At 38.4% G+C, this 19,951-nt stretch overlaps 1 protein-coding gene across 5 annotated transcripts in view; it reads right to left on the minus strand.

The window, feature by feature from the left end:
- SH2D4A (SH2 domain containing 4A) overlaps nt 1-19,549 on the minus strand; it is a 117,286-nt gene extending 97,737 nt beyond the window's left edge. The window contains exons 1-2 of one of the 5 annotated variants that reach the window (XM_074287443.1): nt 19,258-19,549; nt 4,822-5,221 (exon numbers count right to left, since the gene is read on the minus strand). In XM_074287443.1, the coding sequence (XP_074143544.1) occupies nt 4,822-5,005 (184 nt within the window). In that variant the 5' untranslated portion in view covers nt 5,006-5,221; nt 19,258-19,549. Of the gene's footprint in view, nt 1-4,821; nt 5,222-5,362; nt 5,425-17,167; nt 17,272-17,907; nt 17,995-18,494; nt 18,634-19,257 lie in introns of those variants that run through there. The other 4 variants (XM_074287442.1, XM_074287441.1, XM_074287444.1 and 1 more) reach the window with 4 other exon arrangements.
- Nucleotides 19,550-19,951: the final 402 nt, after the last annotated feature.

A 19,951-nucleotide genomic window follows, 5' to 3' on the forward strand; every position in this document is an offset into this window, starting at 1 on the left:
TTACACTGCTAATAAATACATAAGGTAAGATTTGAATCTTCATCCTCCAGAATGCAAGGATGTCACTCTAGCCACTATACCGCCACTGCTTCTCTATGTCCTTTTACCATAGCTTGCTAGCTAAGGACATCATATGACTTGGCTAATGCCAGAAAGACAGTAATCATTAAAGATGAAATTTTACCATCACCCCCCTAGAACTTTTTTCCAGTGTACCACACTTCCCATAAGCAAACTTCTCTACTAATACTGATAAGCAACTTTCCTGCAACTTTTTAGTCTTGTGGGGGCACAGAAAGCTTAAATGATTTGACCAGAGTCACAAAGCAAATATTTGTCAGAGGAGAACTTTTATACCCAGGCATTCCACTTTATGAGGCTGACTTTCCATCTACTATACTATGTTGCTAAATTAATATGCCATGATTTATGTATATATTCTCCAAACATTGTAGGTATATTTCCAAGTTTGGGGCTTTTTTGCCATTACAAAAAAAGTAATCATAAGTATTTTTGTATATTTTGTTGTTGTTGTTGTTCATTTATTTTAGTTGTACCCTACTCTTCACAACCCCATTTGGAGTTTTCTTAGTAAAAACACTGGACTGATTTGCCATTTCCTTCTCCAGCTCGTTTTACAAATGAAGATATTGAGGCAAATGAGATTAAGTGACTTGTCTGGGATCTTACAATGTAGAAGTTTCTGAGGCTAGATTTGAATTCATGAAGATGAATCTTCCTGATTGCAGACTCAGTGCTCTATCCATTATGTCACTTACCTGCCCCCATTTTTCGCATGTATAGATCTTATTATTTATTTATTTATTTTTTGCTTTTAAATAGTATTTTAGGACAAAATATTAGCCATGGAATCACTGCGTCAAAGAATAAAATTAGTGTTTTTAAATTTTATTATAGAATAATGCTCTTCAAAAAGGATCTACCAATTTAAAGTCTAACCAATATTTCTTCAAAGCATGTGAACATTTAGTTTTATTGCCTATTGCTATCAAGATTCTACTGAGTATTGCATGGAATCCTAAGTTTATTTTGGTTTGTATTTCTCTGATTGTGAAAGAATTTGTCATATAGTTATATCAAGTAGTTTGTGTTTCCTCCATAAAAAATTGCTTTTTCATAGTTTTTAATATTCTTGCTCACCTATTTTTCTATATTAATTCTACTATGGCTTAATGTAGTTCTATGAATAGTTTGTTGATATTTGGACTATTATTACTTTGAACCTATACATTAATTTGGGAAGCATTGATAAATTTAATAGATTTTCTTGTTTCCTTGACCTAACAATGTCCAAGGCATATATAAATATATATGTATGTATATGTACATACATATATATTTATATATATATATATGTCTCTCCTTTTTCAATTATTCCTTTATTTCTATCATTACTGTTTTAGTAATAGTTCATACATTTTTAAAGTTATTAACCAAAAACTTATTGTTATTATTAAATGCTTTCTCTCTGTAATAGATTTCTTTTATTCTTGTTTGTGGCTAATAGCACTGTACATTATACTTATGGGTTTATCTTATATCCTGCTACTTTATTCAACTTAGCAAATTAGCTAAAATTTAAAGTTTGGGCATTGAAATCTGTGATTTAAAAAGTTCACTTGTACAGGAAAAGAAAAATACTGATTTCCTCCTACACTAGTCTTCTAGGCACTACGGAGACAGCATGATATACTGGATAGAAAACTAACTTCAGAGGCAGAAGATCTATATTCAAGTCCTGACTTTTATATATACTGACACTATAAACCTAGTTAAATTACTTAACCTCTCAGTATACCCATTTAACTCTCTCAGATTATAAATTATGAGCAGGATGTTGGTAAAGAAAGTAAGTTCACTGGAAATTCCCAATATCAGTGACATCATAGGTCTGGTAAAAATAAAAATAAAGCAATATCATATGAGAAATGTTTTGGTTTTGTCAAATCCACTATAACTAACTCACTTATTTGTAGAACTTGTAAAAAATACTTATTCTCTGAATGTTTTAGTTTTTCTGATCTCCAAAAATAAAAGGAAACAATTTTTGAAAAAAAATTAGTTTTAGAGAAAAACAGAATAAGAATGGCACACTGGATTTTTTTCTGTTCTCGGTATGGGCAGAAAAATCAGTAAGTCAGACAATAAAATATTTATTAAATGCTTACTATGCACAAATGCTAAATGCTGGGGATACATTTCCTGGTAAAAGCTAGTCCCTGATCTTTAAAGAGCTTGTGGTTTAATGGAAGAAACAAAAAGCAAATCATTGTGTGAAAGCACTCTAAAAAGAGAATAAATTAAAAATAATCAACAGAAGAAAGGCACTAGAAGTAAGAAGAATTGGGAAAAGCTTCCTGTAGAATAACAAGGGAAATCTGTAACTGCCCTTCTGAAGTCCGTAATCTTATCAGTTTTCTTTCTTTCTTTTCTTTTTTTTCCAAGTTGCTTAGCAATGAAGGAAAACCAGTTAAATCAATAAGATCCATTCACTAGGGTTTAGAAAGCACCATGCTATATGCACTGAGGGAGATAAGAAACAATCCCTGAACATTAGAAGTTTATTTTTAAAACAATATAATTATATCATTGTTATATGAAGTACCATATAAATATGAATTGAGGTTTATAAAGCACCTTCCTCACAGTTGAATTTAATAAATTATTTATTAAATGCCTGCTATGTGCTAAGCATTGTGCTAAGAGCTGGAAATACAAAAAAGGGGTAAATGACAATCTTTGACCTCAAAGAGCTTACAATCTGATGGGGAGAACAGCATGCCAACATATACATGTATATACCTTTCTTTCTTAAGCTATACATGCAAAAAAAAAAAAAAAGAAAAGAAAGAAAGGAAGAAAAAGAAAGCTATATACAGGATAATAAAAAAATAAATTAAGAAAAATAATGGAATTAAAAGGGGTTAAGAAAGACTTTCTATACACTTGTACAATTGACAAAAATGTGGGCCATGATTTCAGTAATATTTTATTATCTAAAAATATAGGTATCCACTGCACACCTGTCAGATTGGCTAGAATGACAGGGAAAGATAATGCAGAATGTTGGAGGGGATGTGGGAAAACAGGGACACTGATACATTGTTGGTGGCATTGTGAATACATCTAGCCATTCTGGAGAGCGATTTGGAACTATGCTCAAAAAGTTATCAAAATGTGCACACCCTTTGATCCAGCAGTGTTACTACTGGGCTTATATCCCATAGAGATCTTAAAGAAGGGAAAGGGACCCGTATGTGCAAGAATGTTTGTGGCAGCCCTCTTTGTAGTGGTCAGAAACTGGCAACTGAGTGGATGTCCATCAATTGGAGAATGGCTGAATAAATTGTGGTATATGAATATTATGGAATATTATTGTTCTGTAAGAAATGACCAGCAGGATGATTTCAGAAAGACCTGAAGAGACTTACATGAACTGATGCTGAGTGAAATGAGCAGGACCAGGAGATCATTATATACTTCAACAACAATACTATATGATGATCAATTCTGATGGATGTGGCCATCTTCAACAATGAGATGAACCAAATCAGTTCCAATAGAGCAGTAATGAACTGAACCAGCTACACCCAGAGAAAGAACTCTGGGAGATGACTATGAACCACGACATAGAATTCCCAATCCCTCAATTTTTGTCCGCCTGCATTTTGGATTTCCTTCACAGGCTAATTGTACACTATTTCAAAGTCCAATTCCTTTTGTGCAATAAAACAACTGTTTGGACATGTATACATATATTGTATTTAACTTATACTTTAACATATTTAACATGTGTTGGTCAACCAGCCATCTGGGGGAAGGGGTGAGGGGAAGGAGGGGAAAAATTGGAACAAAAGGCTTGGCAATCATCAATGCTGAAAAATTACCCATGAATATATATCTGGTAAATAAAAAGCTATAATGAAAAAAAAAGAAAGAAATGTAAAAAAATAAAATAAAATGAAAAATAAAAATATAGGTATCCATGCCCTGAGAGTTAAAAGAAGGTGGCATCTTGTGTCACTTTAAAAGTTTCCAATCGGGCCATGCCTTAGGTAAAACTAGGATTTTAAATTGTGTTCAGAAGCCTGGCCTCCTCTGTGACCAGCTGAGAGTTCCTCCAATTTAGGATTTTGATAAAGCTTGAAATCCACAAGCCATTGGGTAGTGAATGAAAAGGAAGGATCTATATTCAAATCCTAACTCAACTACTTAATACAAGGGTGAGCTCATCTGTAATTCGATTACTTTTGACAGCCCTTCCAGATCTGAATCTATGATCTAATAACCCAGTTACCTGAAGTTCCCCTCAATTCACAGAGGAAATGGATCCGGTGAATTAAATGTCAGTGCCTTAATGTATACTCACTCCTACCCCAAGTTGCTACATTTTAGAAAAGAACCTCAGGGAATGGTTCTGTATTAAAATAGATTCTTGTCTCCAGGCCCTAAAATCTAAGAAATGGAGCGTTTTACTCAGCAGAGGAGAGAGACTTTGTAGTGTCTTCTCTATAGCCGCTTTTCCCGGCAGGATCCCACGTATCCAGACTATGTACAAATCAGTCCCGGGGAAGCGCTATGTGTACGTGTGTATATGTGAGTGTATGTGAGTGTAAAAGACTAGCTGATAAATTACAGCACTAAAGACCAGTTCCTACCGCGTCATTTACAAGCCAACAGGAAATAGCTCCCGGCATGGCCAGAACGTGTTCCAGACTTGTCTAAGAACTAACAACAAGTCTAGTGCGAGGCACTCAAGGCAGACCGCGCCTCCCACCTGGGAGAGCTGGGTGCACTTACCTTTCTGGGGTCTAGGTCTCCCGGGGGATCCCGCCTCTTTTTTCTCCAAGGCCGCTTCCCTCTCGTTCCACCTGCGGATCTGCTCCTCCCTCATCTTGAAGAACAGGATTTGCTTCTGCTCTTCGCTGAGCTCGGCCAACAGCTCGGGATCGATGTACATGTCGGACAGGATCTGCTTCAGCATGGCTGCAGCTCCCCGACGCTCCTACCCTCGTGGCAAGGAGTCCGAGAATGGCCTCCAGACTGGTCTCTTCCAGAGCAGGTGTTCGTGGAACGCCCAGAAGCGTGCAGTCTGCAGGGCACTCTCCGGGGCAGCAGCCAGGCAGGGATGCCCCGAGTCAGGGAAGCTGCCCTTGCAAGCTAGGGACTGGCCACTTGTTCCAGGTGTCCGTCATTCGACCTACAAAGCACAACCAAAAAGGAGGCGGGCCACTTAAACCCCATTATTACAACTTACGGAAGTCTACAAACAGGTTTGTAAAGAAATAAAGCTGGGGGACTACAAGGAAAAGAAAACGGAGCCAGTTTTGGCCAGCGTTACCTTTATCCTTTTGATTTCGAGATACTGTATCAAAGAAACTCACTCCATGCCAGTTGATCCCAGGGGAAAAAAAAAAAATTTAAACAGAGGTGTGGCTTACTCTTCACTGAGTAAACATTCAAAGCCAAACCAGCCAAGTGTTTGGCTGGCGACTAAAGAAAAAAAGTCAGAGGAAAAAATAAAACGAGCTAAGTTCCACATGATTTATTTTAAAAGCAACTAAATATTTCTGTGGTTCCATTAAAGCATGTTTCTTTTAAGTTACTCCCAAAGTTGATCTGTCTTAATCCTTAAGGAGGAAGGAATAAAAATTAAACTGTAAGAGATAATTCTGATTCCTCAGGGGTGATACTAAATAACAAATATGTTTATATTTTATTTATGAATGGAATGGTTTAATTTCCACGGGAAAACATCAAAGGTGTTAGGGAAAATGTTTCTATTCTTTTGTTTTTGTTTTCAAAAGACTTGGCAACTACAAAATTTAATTCATGCTGATTCACTCTTTCACTCCTACTTACACAATCAGTCATCTTCAGACTTGAGCTACTATAGATTAATGAGCACAGACTTGGTGATAAGCCCTTTCAAAAGTTTAACCTTTGATTATGATTTTAGGAGAATGCCTCCAAAAGTCCTATTTCTGTAGAGTTTTTTTTAATTTTCAAAATAAGCTTTTTTTCCTTATGTTACCTTTTATTTTTTATATTACCTGTAGTTTTCCCTTTCTCCTCCCAAAGATCTATCCTTTGTAACAAAATTAAAAAGGCAAAAGGGAAAAAAGTAAGTAAAACCAATTATTATATTGGAAAGATAAAATTGAGGTAATATGCAATGTTCCACACCCAGTGCTCACAGGCTTGTAGAAATAGACCTCCATTTTTTTTTCTGAGGCAATTAGGGTTAAGTATCTTGCCCAGGGTCAGGCAGCTAGTAAGTGTGAAGTGTTTGGGGCTGAATTTGAACTCAGGTCCTCCTGACTTCAGGGCCAGTGCTCTATCCACTATGCCATCTAGCTGTCCCCATAGATTTCAGTTTTTGCAGTGTGTTTGGGGGGGGGGGGAAGGGATGTGATCTATTTATGTTTCTTCTAGACGGCCAAGCTCCATCACTATAATTTTATAATACTCAGGTGTCACACTATTTTGTTATCCTTTTCATTTATATTGTTATAATCATTGTGTATATTGCTTTTATGGCTCTACTTCAACTTTGTATCAATTTATATGCCTTTCCATGTATCTCTGTATTAACCTGTTTGTTATTTTTTAAGTCAGAATAAAATTCCATTGAATTCATATATCACAATTTGTTTTGCTAGTCTTCAGTTGATGGACATAAAGTTTATTTCTAATTCTTTGCTATCTCACACGCACACACACACACACACAAAATTACTACTGTATTTGCTGGTGTAAATATTTTAGTATATATAGAGCCTTTAAAAAAGTTTAACTCCTTCAGTATATATGACCAGCAGTAGAATGAGTTAGGTCAAATGGTATAAACATTTTAGTCACTTTATTTGTATAATTCCAAACTGCTTTCCAGAATGATTATATCAATTTGCATTTCCACCAGCAATGTATCAATAGTCCTTCTTTTCCACAACTCCTACACTATTCCCATCTTTTTGCCTTTGATGGGTGTAAGATGGAATTGATTTATATTTTTCTTATTAATTATTTGGAACATTCTATCATATATCTATTAGATATTAGTTGTCCACAATTTTTCCTTTGAGAAATATATGTTTATATTCTTTGACAAGTTATCTGTCAGTGATTCCTGGAATTTCCTTAACAACATTCTTGTATAAGCCATTGCAGGCCAAAGTTCCCTTTGTATTGCTGCATAATTTTCTGTTTAAAATTAAAAAAAAATTTTAATATCAAGGTCAATTCCTAATAACTTTCTATCCTTAAGAATATTTCTTTGTCACAAAGAAATATAATTAAGTAAAACAAATCAGCCTAATGGCCATGTGCTGTAATCACACCTGCCTCATCCTGCACCAATAATCTATCAGTTCTCAGTGGAAAAGATGAAAGGCATTTTTATCAACACTATCATTCCTCTCAAGCCATGACTGATGCATTGATCAGAATCCAGTTGTCCTTCAGCCTAATAAATATTTAATTTTGAGAACTAATAAGATATAGGAAAGTCCCTCTTTAAGATATACTTTAAAGTGTATATGCAACATGGAAAAATTTGAACTTATGATTTGCTAGGGATAGGGACTGAGACTGTGATTTTGTTAGTAAGTAGAAAATTTCTGAGTTGGAAACTCCCTTTCTCAAATGCAGGCTAGCACCTTCTCTGTAATTCAGTTCCTCCTGATGAGTTCCTACTTATCTGTTATTCCTAAAAAAGTGGTGCCCAGGATTGAACACAAGAGGTTTTCCAAGACAGACTACAGCAATAAATTATCTTCTTTTTTCAGCCAGTCCTATCAGTCAACAAGCGAAGATTAAAATAACTGCAATGAAGTGTGAGCATCAGAACTTGAACATGGGCCTTCCTGACTTCAAGGCCCACTCTGCCCATTAGCTCACACTAACTGCCTGTCTATTTGAGCTAGAAATGAGGTCCTTGAAATGATGAGGTACCTTACTTATGCCCCCAAAATATGTACACATCCCCCCCCCCAAAAAAAAAACTTAACTGTGGACTTTTCAGAAATACTCAGGTCCTCTGAAGTGAATCATTATCTGCATGGTACAAAAGGTCTTTTTCATTCATTACAAAGATTCCAGGATTTGAAGCTGTATGGAACCTCAGAAATCATTTTGTCCAGCCCTAACATTTTACAGATAAGGAAACAGAAACCCAGAGATGATTATTACTTGCTCTAAGTTACAAAGCCAAAATTATATAACAGAAGCAAAAATCAGAATCTCCATTCTCTGACTTCCAATTCTTTTCAAGATATAGGCACCTGTGACAAAGGCCAACTTAGATGACCCTAAAGTCCAAATCTATTATTTCTTGTTTATGAAATTGGATCATAAATTGGTCTTATAGGAAAGCTGAAGATACAAGATTTCAAAATACAGGCTGCTTACAACAATGACATATTAATGATAATAACAATAGATATAAATGCAGCATTTTAAGGTTTACAGAATTCTTTTGTATACAATAGGTCCTCAAAGTCTTAAACTATGGGGACACTTTGTGTTATATTGCTTGAGTTTCATAATATTCCCTTTGAGGTTGGTACTCTAGCTATTATGCTTTCTATTTTACAAATGAGGAAACTGAGGTTAAATGAGGTTAAATCAGGGTGGTTAAATGACTTGCCCATGGTCTAATCCCTATGTAAGTAGGAGAGAAAGGTTGGGCACTCAGGTTTTCCTACAGCACCCTATTATATAATATTGCTCTTCCAACTTATGGTGGGGATAGGAAGCTGAGGGGAATAGCAAGTTATGGTAATAATACTATTTCAAGAGTTTTTTACAATAAAACTTTGTCATATATATTATCTTATTTGTGTCTATCAAACAGATAAAATATATTATTCTTATATTTAAATTTAGAAGACGGACACAAAGAGGCTAAATGGGAAAGTCATACAGTATGGTTACTTAAAGCTAGGGCTAGAAGGAATACACATTTTAACTTTGAGGTCTGTAACTGCTCCCTGCTAAGCCATCCAATGATATGCAAGAAGCCCTGCCCACCCACACCCCTCTTAATGCTATTACCTTCCCTCACTTTGATTATCTCTAGCTGCTCCGGCATATATTTTGTATTTACATAGGCATATATTTTGTATTTACATAGTAATTTGCAACTTGTCTCTTTGGATTGATTGTGTGCTCTTCAAGCAGTGATTTTGTTGGGTTGTTGTAGTGGGGCCAGTGCTTTAGGTTCTTAATAAATGCAATTGACTGACTTCAGCTTCTATCCCTATACTAAGTGTCGAATCCAGAAGATAGTCTAGGAATTCAAGGAGGCTCTGTGCAGATGAGTCAGGGAGTTAACTCATCTTCTTGTCCTTATTATGACCTCCACTGTACGAAAATGACAATGTCATATCTGATCTATCATTAGAAACCATGTCTGACCATAAAAATGACATTAACAAATACCTAATGATTTTTAATAGGGTTGAGTAATATCATTCCCTAATGTCAGTCTAGAAAGAACAAAGGAAAATTGTTGGGGGGGGGGGGGTTCCTTCTGAATCTTACCTGCTGAAATAGCTTTAAAAAACATTTAATTAAAAAAAAAATCCAATTCCTTTTTGGGTTAGATTTAAACCTATGCTATAAAATGTTAACTTAAATATGAAAATGGTCCTTCTTATGGTATCGTCATATTCAGAGTATTAATTTTTCACTCTCTGTTTTATCATGTATATAATTAATATATATATACATGAAATTCAGTCATACACATGATAGTTATAACTTTTCTACCACAGCAATTTTTACCAACTTTGTGATACAGAACGGGGCTTCTTAATCTAGAGTCTGGGCAGGGAGGCTCTGTGGAGAAATTTGAGGGGGTCTGTGAACCTCGATGGAAACAAATTATATCCTTTTTTTTTCTAAATTACTTCTAAAATCAACAACAATATCCTTCTTGTTTCTGTTACTCCCTCCCCAGTTTGGAAAGAACAAAAGAAAAACAGTATTCTGTTGCAAATATATATAATCTAACAACAACAAAAAAAAATTCTGCATTGGCCATGTCCAGAAATTGCTCACCCTGCACTCTGAATCTATCATCTTTCTATTGGGAAATGAGTTGCATTTCCATTATAAATCCTTTGTAATCATGGTTAGTCATTTTAATGATCAGAGTTTTTGAGACTTTCAAAGTTGTTTATCTTTATAATATTATCATTCTTCTGATTCATCACCTCACTTTGCATCAGTTCATAAAAGACTTCCCAAGTTTCTCTGAAACTATCTCTGTCATCATTATAGTATACAATCTAATAGTGTACTAATATTTCATCACATTTATATATCATAATTTCTTCAACTATTGCCACATTGGTAGTATCTCCTCAGTATCCAATTATTAGCCACCGTAAAAAGAGATGCTAAAAATATTTTGCACATCCTTTAGTTGTTGTGTGTTTCATTTACCTTCCTATAATCTACCCTTCCATTAATTCTGAATCCTTTTTTCCTTCTGATTGCTATACCCAACTGTGGGGAGGGGGGAGGGAGAAGAGGGAGGTGAAGAGAGGTGGAGTGTTGATGCTTTGAGTAGTTTAGATAAGAATAAAGTTCAGGTATCAATCACTTCCTCCTTATTTGAATAGCTTTTTTGTGGACACTGATTATGTGAGATAATTCCCTCTATCCTTTTTTCCTTCCTAGTGCTTTTCTTCCCTTCTCTTTCCATTCTTCTTTCAAGATTATAACATAATAGAATCACTTCCAACTACTCAGTTATACTCTTTCTATGATTCCTGATTATGATAGAGCTCTGGGACATATATATATATATATATATATAATATTCATATTAAAATTTTAGCAGTTTATCTCTTTATAATCTCTTATGATTACTCTTGCATATTTGCCTTTTTATGTTTCTCTTGACTACTACTTCAAAGTTTCTACATAGTCTTTTCATTAGAAATATTTTAAAGTCCTCTGTCATTAAATATTGATTTTACCCTGACAGTATTATACTTAGTTTTTCTAAGTTTTTCATAATTATAGGTCTATATACTTTACTTTTTTGAATATCAAATTACAAATTCTTTACTCCCTTTATTGTGGCTGCTAAACCATGTGCACTCCTGACTACATATAGTACTTCAGGACTTGAATCCTTTTTGATTCCTTGCAATATTTTTGTTTGACCCAGACTCTGGAATTTGATTATAATGTTCCTAGAAGTTTTCATTTGGGAGTTTCTTTCGGGAGACAACCAATGTATTCTTTCTGTTTCTATTTTTCCCTCTAGTACTAAGAGATCTGGATAATCATTTTTTATGAATTCTATTTTAATTCTTTTTTGGGGTCATGGGTCAGGTAGTCCAGTGATTCTTAAATTAAATTATCTTTTCCCAGGTTAATTGTTTTTGCAATGGAATATTTTACATTTTTCTAATATTTTAGTCTTTTTTTACTTTGTTTCAATATTTCTTCTTGTTTTCATGAATCTTCTATTTGTAACATTCTAAATTGTAGGTAGTTGGTTGCTTGAGTTTGATTTTGTACTTTTTAGGCCACACTGTTAATTCGCTTTCACTTTCTAGTTCTTTTTTCCATAATGTTTATTTCTTTTCCATTTTTCCCTCTAGCACTTTCATTTCATGTATTAAACAATTTAAGTTCTATTTTTAAAACTATTGCTTTATTTCTTTCAGAAATTCTAATTTAACTGGACCTTGAGTGGTATTTTTCTTTATTTATCTTGTAGATGTTTTGGAGTCATTCTCTTCTTTTAGGTTTGTATCTTGAGTGTCCCTATTATAATAATTTGGGGGTTTTGGGTTGGAATTCCAATTTTTTAAAAATTAATTTTATAATTATAACATTTTTTTCTGACAGTACAAATGCATAGATATATTTTTTTTTTTTTACATTATCCCTTGTACTCCCTTCTGTTCTGAATTTTTCCCCTCCTTCCCTCCACCTCCCCCCCTAGATGGCAGGCATTCCCATACATATTAAATATCTTATAGTATATCCTAGGTACAATATATATGTGCAGAACCAAATTTTGTTGTTGTTGTTGTTGCAAAGGAAGAATTGTATTCGGAAGGTAAAAATAATCTGGGAAGAAAAACAAAAAAAATGCTCACAGTTTACACTCCTTTCCCAGTGTTCCTTTTCTCGGTGCAGCTGATTCTGTCCATCATTGATCAATTGGAATTGGATTAGCTCTTCTCTATGTTGAAGATATCCACTTACTTCCATCAGAATACATCCTCACACAGTATCATTGTTGAAGTGTATAATGATCTCCTAGTTCTGCTCGTTTCACTCAGCATCAGTTGATGTAAGTCTCTCCAAGCCTCTCTGTATTCCTCCTGTTGGTCATTTCTTACAGAACAATAATGTGGAATTCCTATTGTGTTTACTTATTCTTCCAGCCTAGTTTCTGACTCTGAATTTTATGCTAGGTCTAAGTTTTTCTGGGAAGAATGTCTGGACTGCTGCTTTTGTAAGATATTAAATGTCACATAATTCCATGATCTTAGGGACTGCTCAGGTGAGAAACATCAGCATTGCATTCAAAGGGCAATCCAGGATGATCAATACCATTCAGATCCTCTAAAAGTTCCTGACCTGGATTTGGGACTGAGCAACACACCTATGGGCTTGTCTCGTTTGAATTTCCAGTAAACTATTCAACCTCTATTCAACCATTATTAGTCTGCTAGAAGGTTCTGCTTGTAAAGAAGGTAAGATAATTGCATACACCCTTTTAGAATGGAATACCTGCCCTGATTATTATGATGCTGGCTTTAGAGTAAGCTGGAATTTGGAAATGAGATCACACTTTTCTTCTGGAGTCAGAAATTCCTTGTTGCTTCCTGCTTGATACACAACCAAGGGCATCTATAACTATTTCTTACCTTAAAATATTACCTCTAAATGCAAGTCCCTGTTCAGTCAACCCTGAACAGAGCTGTAACTATTCCTGCATCCTAATCCAGTTTGGGGCTCTTTACACTAGTTTTGGAGCCTCTTTCTCTTGTCCTGATACAGACTCCCTCTGTACTACAATGCTCCAAGTCCATTCTTAACTAGATTCTATTCACAATGTCCGAAGCTGTCCAAGTTGGTTAACCTATGGCAACCTTGGACAGAAAATCTCTCTGTGGAATGATTTTCTTTGGATTTTCCAATTAGGACCAGTATGCTACATTTTCTAAATCAATTTAAAGGAATGTGGGTTAGAACTTAGCTATACTTCCTTCTGCTACCTGGCCATCTTGGCTTTGCTGCTTTTACATCTTTATTTTCACTAAACTAAATTGTTCATTCCCTTCAATTATGAATTTTTAAAAATGTTTTTTCTGAGAAGATTTTTATTAGACTACCAAGGGAGTTTTAGTCACAGAAAGAGCTAAGAATTACTGGAGTAAAAATTTTGGCATTTATTAAAAGAATGGGAGGAGGGGAAAGAAAGAAAACAGGTATTTTTAAGTGACTTAAAAACAACAAATATTATCTCATTTGATCCTTAAAGCAACTCTTCAAGGCAAGTGCTATTATCACTCTCATTTTATAGTTGAAGAAATTGAGGCGAATAAAGGTTAAGTGACTTGTCCAAGTTCACACAGTAAGTGTTTGAGACTGGATTTCAACTCAATTTTCCAGACTCTAGGCCCAATTGTCTATCATCTGTACAAGAGTTGGCTAATGAAATTACCCTATCAAAAGAGTAAAAAGAATTATATTCTCTTGGCATACTTAGGTATTATGAAACATAAAAAGCTATAGTTCCTTTGGAAAACTTGGATGCAATGGCTCCTTAGTATAATTTGTTCTCAGCCTTAGAATTGTGAGTCTAAAGGTAAATATGAAAGTGATAAGAAAACTGGCAAAAGAGAGAAAATTTAAAATTTGGTAAGAGCAGCAGAAAGAAGCACATTTCCAGGAGGCATTTTCATAATTTGGGGTGCAACTCATATTGTACCCCAAATCTCAGAATATGCCTTTTTGAAAATAATACTTAAACTTATGATGAAAAATGCTATCCAGGGCCAGTTAAGTGGTATAATGGATACAGCACCAGCTCTGAAGGCAGGGTAACCTGAGTTCAAATCTGGCCACAGACACTTAAAACTTCCTAGTTGCATGACCCTAAGCAAGTCACTTAACCACAATTGGCTTAGCAAAAAAAAAAAAAGAAGAAGCTATCCATACCCAGAGAAAGAACTGATTGTTCTATTGAACAATACTTTTTTAAACTTTATTTTATTGTGTCTTTTTGTGGGGTGGAGAATCTATGTTTTATGACTTTTATGAAATGTTTTGCATAACTTCACCTGGGCCTTCCTAATGGATAGGGGTGGGGGAAAATGAGAGAATTAAAATTAAAAATAAATATAAAAATTGTTTTACATATAACTGGGGAAAATTAAAAAATATCTAAGTTAAAAAAAAAAAAGAAAATACTCCTTAAAAGCAAACAGATCAGGCAATGACGCTTTTTAGACTGTGGCTAAATATTAAACATGCTAAGTCAATGATTATGCAAATGTTTAAGAAGGGGACAGATGTATGCTTTACTTTATCTGGAGAGTTAAACTATAAGCCATAATCATACAATTTGTCTTTTATTAGTAGAATTATCAGCAATTAAGATGGTGAAGTACATGGAGTCTTGATCCTGGAATCAGGGAGACTTGAGTTCAAATTTCCTCCAACAAACTTCCTGTGTGATCCTGAGCAAATCATTGAATGTCTGTGAGCCTCAATTGATTCATTTGTAAAATGAAGATAATAATAACACCTATATCCTAGAATTGTCTTGAGCATCAAATGAGATAATATATATAAAGTGTTTTGCAAAACTAAAAGTACAATATAAAGTTTTGTCATCCTCATCACCTCAATATCCCACTGGCAAAAAAGGCCCATAGACAGCAACATATTCAACAGGCAACATAGTTGTTGGAAAGGTGGATTTGGAGTCAATGATCCTGGGTTTGATCTTACCTGGCTATGTGCTTAAGCAAGTAATTTAATTTCTACAAACCTCAGTTTCCCAATCTGTAAAGTTAGGAGGTTAGATTTGTTAATTTCTAAGTTTCTTTAGTGCTCTAGATATATGATCTTATAACAAATACCTTGTGCTAGAAATGTGTAGAGAGAATCAGCAGGAAAATAGAAGTGAAAATTCCAGCAGAGCATCCATACCGACTGCTTCCTCCCACATGCATACATATATTCAGAAAAATATAATCTTATTTATTGAATGTATCTCCGAAACCTGCCTTTTCCCCTCAATTCTACAGACTTTTAAATTCCCTTGTCCCAGTTTTAATTATCTTCTCTTTTACTCATCCATTTGTTCACTCATTCATTTAACATTTATTAACCTTGGTGCTAGAAGAGACTGAAAGATAATTAAGAATGGTATTCTATTTCTTACATCAACTCCTTCCATTCAAATTTTATCTATCCCAAACCTTTAAGATTCTGGGGTGGGGGACGAGGAGGGTTTGAGCCTGTGATTTTTGTCTATATAAGAAACTTTTGCAGAAAGTCCATCCATGACTAGATATATTACTTGAATTCTTTGTGCCTTAGTTTCTCCACTTAATTAATAAAATGTCATCTCTATCTTTTCCATAAGACATGAGACAATCAGGAAGAGAGAACAATTATAAAATTTAGTTTCACTTAGACAAATCACTTAACAGGCCCCCAAGTTTCCTCAAAGGTCAAATGAGGACATTTATTATATATGAGATAGGCACAGTGAGAAGTAGGCTCTGGGAATCTGAACAGGTAGCTCAGAGTAAGACAAGCAACACTGCCTCTGATCCTTACTCAAACAGATCTCAAACATGACCTCATGGATGACCTCAAACGGAGCAATTATAAAATTTTGAAAATACTTAATGAGCCGTGTCCATAGACAAGCCATTGTCTATGTAAAATCTTTCAAGGTTTTAGGCAGCACACAGGGTAGATGGAGTGGACTAGGAAACAGGAAGACTCATCATTCTGAGTTCAGATCCAGCCTCAGACACCTATTAGCTGCTCCATCCTGCAAAAATCACTTAGGCTTATATACTTCAGTTTCTTCATCTGTAAAATGAGCTGGAGGAAAAAAAAAATTCTAGTGTCTTTGCCAAGAAAACCCCAAAGAGTCACATAAGACTGAAAAACAACAAGAAAATTCAAAGTTTCATTTTCCTCCTCTGCAAAATGACCTGGTCAAGCTGAGGTGAAACTAAACGATTTCTAAGGCTGCTTCTTGCTCTAAAAAGCTGGGACATTATGAAATAGGTGTAGAACAACATTTAACTTACATGATATATACCAAATACTTAAGGTGAGGAGAGAAGTTTAAAAATAAGGAAACAGATCTGTGATTTACAAAGGCTTTTCCCCACCGATAAACAGTGACCCACTGACGTACTCTGCCAAGGTTTCCAGTAAGGGAGCTGGAAGGTGACCCTGGGCCCTGGAATGTTACAAGTCCAGCCAGCAGAAGCCTGAGTGTCTGCAGCCTGACCATTCTAAACCAAGAGTCTTCTCCTGGCTATGTAATTCATGAAGAAAGTAGATTACTCACACTCAGGAACTTAAAGGTCTTTCCAAGGATCAGGGTCAATTCATAAATCAGAGATCAAGTCAAAACAGATTAATTCAACCTCTCCCTCCCCACCCTCTTTTTGTCTTTTGTTTTTTTGGTCATTCTGCTTTTGAAAGACACCCACAAACATTTCCATTTGAAAGAAATAAGGATTGTATCTGAAACTGCAGCTCTATTACATTCAACTTGTTGTCTCCCTTCTCTCCCCCTTCTTTTCTTTTCGACCTTGTTTTTTAATTTATGGAATAAAACAAGCATTTTCATTACATAATATAATAAAAAGATAAATCTACTGTGCACAACTTGCTATTCCTTTCAAATATAGAACAAAATTATCAGGAAATTTTCTTTTATCCCTTTTTTTTCTCTCTCCCCCCACCATTAGACACATGTCTATATGGATGGATGAATAGATACATACATATACACATACACACTCTCAGTTCTTTCTCCGGATGCAAAGAGCATTTTTCTGCATAAGTTCTTTATGACACAGCCGTCTCTAATAAAGTTTTCGCTCGTACACTAGCTTGTAGCTCCTACCTGGCTGCTATGGGCAAGGGCCAACTTTAAATCCAAGAAGTCTAGCTTATGGATGGGCAGCCGGCCAAGGCCTTGGAAAAAGCTGGATCAGGTCTCTGCTCAGTCACACACTGGCTGAGTCCACCTATAACCTCTCAGTGCAGCCCCCGAGGACGGGCGGAGCGCCTGGCCACGACTCCCCACGTGAGGAAAGGCCTCCCGCCGCCCACCCGGGGCCACAGCTTTGGCTACCCAGGGGCTTGGCCGAGCTTCAGAACGCCGCCCACGCCCGTCCGGCCCGGCCCGGCCCGCCGGCTTCCCACCACAAGTACGAGTTCTCCGTCCCGTAGGCCGCCCACGCGGGCTGCGGGCCCCAGGGAACATTCAGTGCCACAGTACGGGGCCCGGCAAAACTCCGGCCTTCGTCTGAGAGAGGGTTCCCAGCGTGAGGAGTTTGGAGCCCCCCAGGAGCAAACTGCGAGGCGCCGGGGGAGTGTGGGTGCGGGGGAGTGGGGTGGGGACGGAAAAGATCGTTAGAGATTTAGCCCTAAATGCTGACTTACAGACGAGGCAATAGAGGTGCTCCGGAGGAGGAGCCTGTTCAACTTCACGCAAGTGCTAAAGTGAGACTTGTCACTCTGCAGAATTCGAACCCATGACCCAGCTCCTGCAAATGCACCCCCTCGCTCGTTCAGAATAAGTTACCTGTGTGCATATATATCCGCGCGCACACACACACACACACACACGCGAGCACTAACCCGGGGTGGGCACGTCGGAGCCGCCCCTGTGGACTGGATCCCGGGCTGCTTGGGAAGTCCTCTGCAACCTTTCCTCCTGGCTTCCACTCCACCTCTGGCGGCCGCCGCCGCTCCCCGCCCCTTCCCCCCGCCCCCGTCCTTCGGGACCTGAGGCTCGCTCACGCTGCCTGCGGCGGCGGACACCAGACACCACACGTCTGACACCGGACACTGGTCCGCCCGCCACATCCTGCCGGCGTTCGCGCACACCTGAGCCTGTCCGAGCGCCAGCGCCGGGGGCGGGGGGCGGAACGCTACGGAAGGTGAAGGGAAGAAGGGACTGGACTCTCCCACTCCCGCCGCCCTTCCCGTCTCTGCTCCCCGAGTGCCGCCTCCCAGACCTCCGCCAAGGGCATGAAGCTGATCCAGTCCGGGCCCCCTTCGCTTCCGACTCCCCGCCCCGGCCACCAGCACCACTTCTAGTCCCGCTCCCGGGACGCGCCGGGACCCGCCAGCGCACCGCTTCTCCTCCCCCAGTGCGGCCCCGCCTTTCTCCCTCCCGGACCCCCGCTCCCCTCCGACTCTCCGATTTACAGTCCCAGACTCACCTGTGCGGAAATGACCCACACGCGGGCGCTTTCCGGCCGGCCCGGGAGCGGAGGCCGGGAGAGGAGCGGCGGGACCGCGGCGGCAGAGCTCGGCGGGACCGACGCGGTTAAACCCCCTCCTGCCTCCGCTGGCCGGGCCGCACACACCCCGATGACTGGAGGCTCGGCTGCCCCACCCCGTCTCCCGAAAGTCCCAAACTGCCGGCGCGGCAGCAGCTGCCTCTGAGCGTACGGCCGTGAAATCCGCGGAACCGGGCGGCAGCGCTCCGGGCCTGAGGGGGGCCGCGGGAACCTCCCTTACTCCCAAAGTGACTCCTCGGACAGTCACTGATCAGGTTCCCCGGGCGGGGCTGCCGGCCCGACCATCTCCGGTACCGGAGACCTCTACATCCGCGGCAGTCCCTCAGGCATTCCGGTCTCAGCGCTTCCGTGAAAGTTAGCGCGAATTCTGTATTAACTTGTGATCCTAAACAAGTCCTTTGTACAAGAGAGAAACCCTAAGGAGTCCCTCAGCCTCAGTTTCCCTTCTTGTAAAACTCCAATGATAGTAAAAGGAGAGTGAGAGTTGTCAGCTGGACCAGACGGGTCAACAAGCCGTGATTGGCAGCCTCCAGAAGAGCAATAAGAGACTGGAGGGTCAGGTGTCGTACAGAAGCTTAGTTTCAAAGAGAGGGAAACAGCTCGCAAGCAAAGACGCGCACGTGAGGGGGGGAGGGGGGGAGGTACCTTTCCCAGAGGGGGACCCAAATCTCGATATTTATACCTGGGCAGGGAGCCGCGGCCCCGATGACCACGAAGGGTGACAGCCACAACGAGACGAGTCTGATTTACAGCAGGGCTGGCAGAACAGGCACACAGCAGGTGCTTGTCTGAGCCGGAGAACACCTGGTGCTGCTCGGTAATTGTATGAAACAAGTCTGGGATGTTGCCGTGGTTGAGATCATCCGGAGGGCAAGTGCAAGGGATTGTTGTTATGCCATGCCCAGGGCACAGCCTGCTTAGGTCTGGAAAACAGGGTGTCTCCTCATATCTTGACAGGTTTAAATAATATAATATTTGCCAAACACTTTGCAACGTCAAAATGTGATCTCTAAGTGCCGCAGTTAAGGGTAGTGGCTGAAACAGGAACTTTCTGAACTTGGATTCATTCAAGTGGGTCATTCTCAGTTCTGCTCCAAGTGTTCTAAATGTTGATTACCTGCTTTTATTCTGCTCCCTAATTTCTATTATCAAAAGCCATAAAGTCAGTGTATTAAAGGACAGGCTTAGAACAGAGAGGAAAAAATAAAACCAAAAAAAAAAAAATTCAGAAAGGATGAGATGTGAAGAGAAGGAAAACAACTGGGAAAATAGTTTCACGTCATTTTCTTATATCTTGTTCAGTCATCTGAAAAATAAGACAATATAGAATCAAAATCCTAGAATCTCAGAACTGAAAGGGAAAGCAGAGGGATCTA

This window comes from Sminthopsis crassicaudata, chromosome 2 (genome assembly GCF_048593235.1).
Source record: "Sminthopsis crassicaudata isolate SCR6 chromosome 2, ASM4859323v1, whole genome shotgun sequence".
Lineage (NCBI taxonomy): Eukaryota > Metazoa > Chordata > Mammalia > Dasyuromorphia > Dasyuridae > Sminthopsis > Sminthopsis crassicaudata.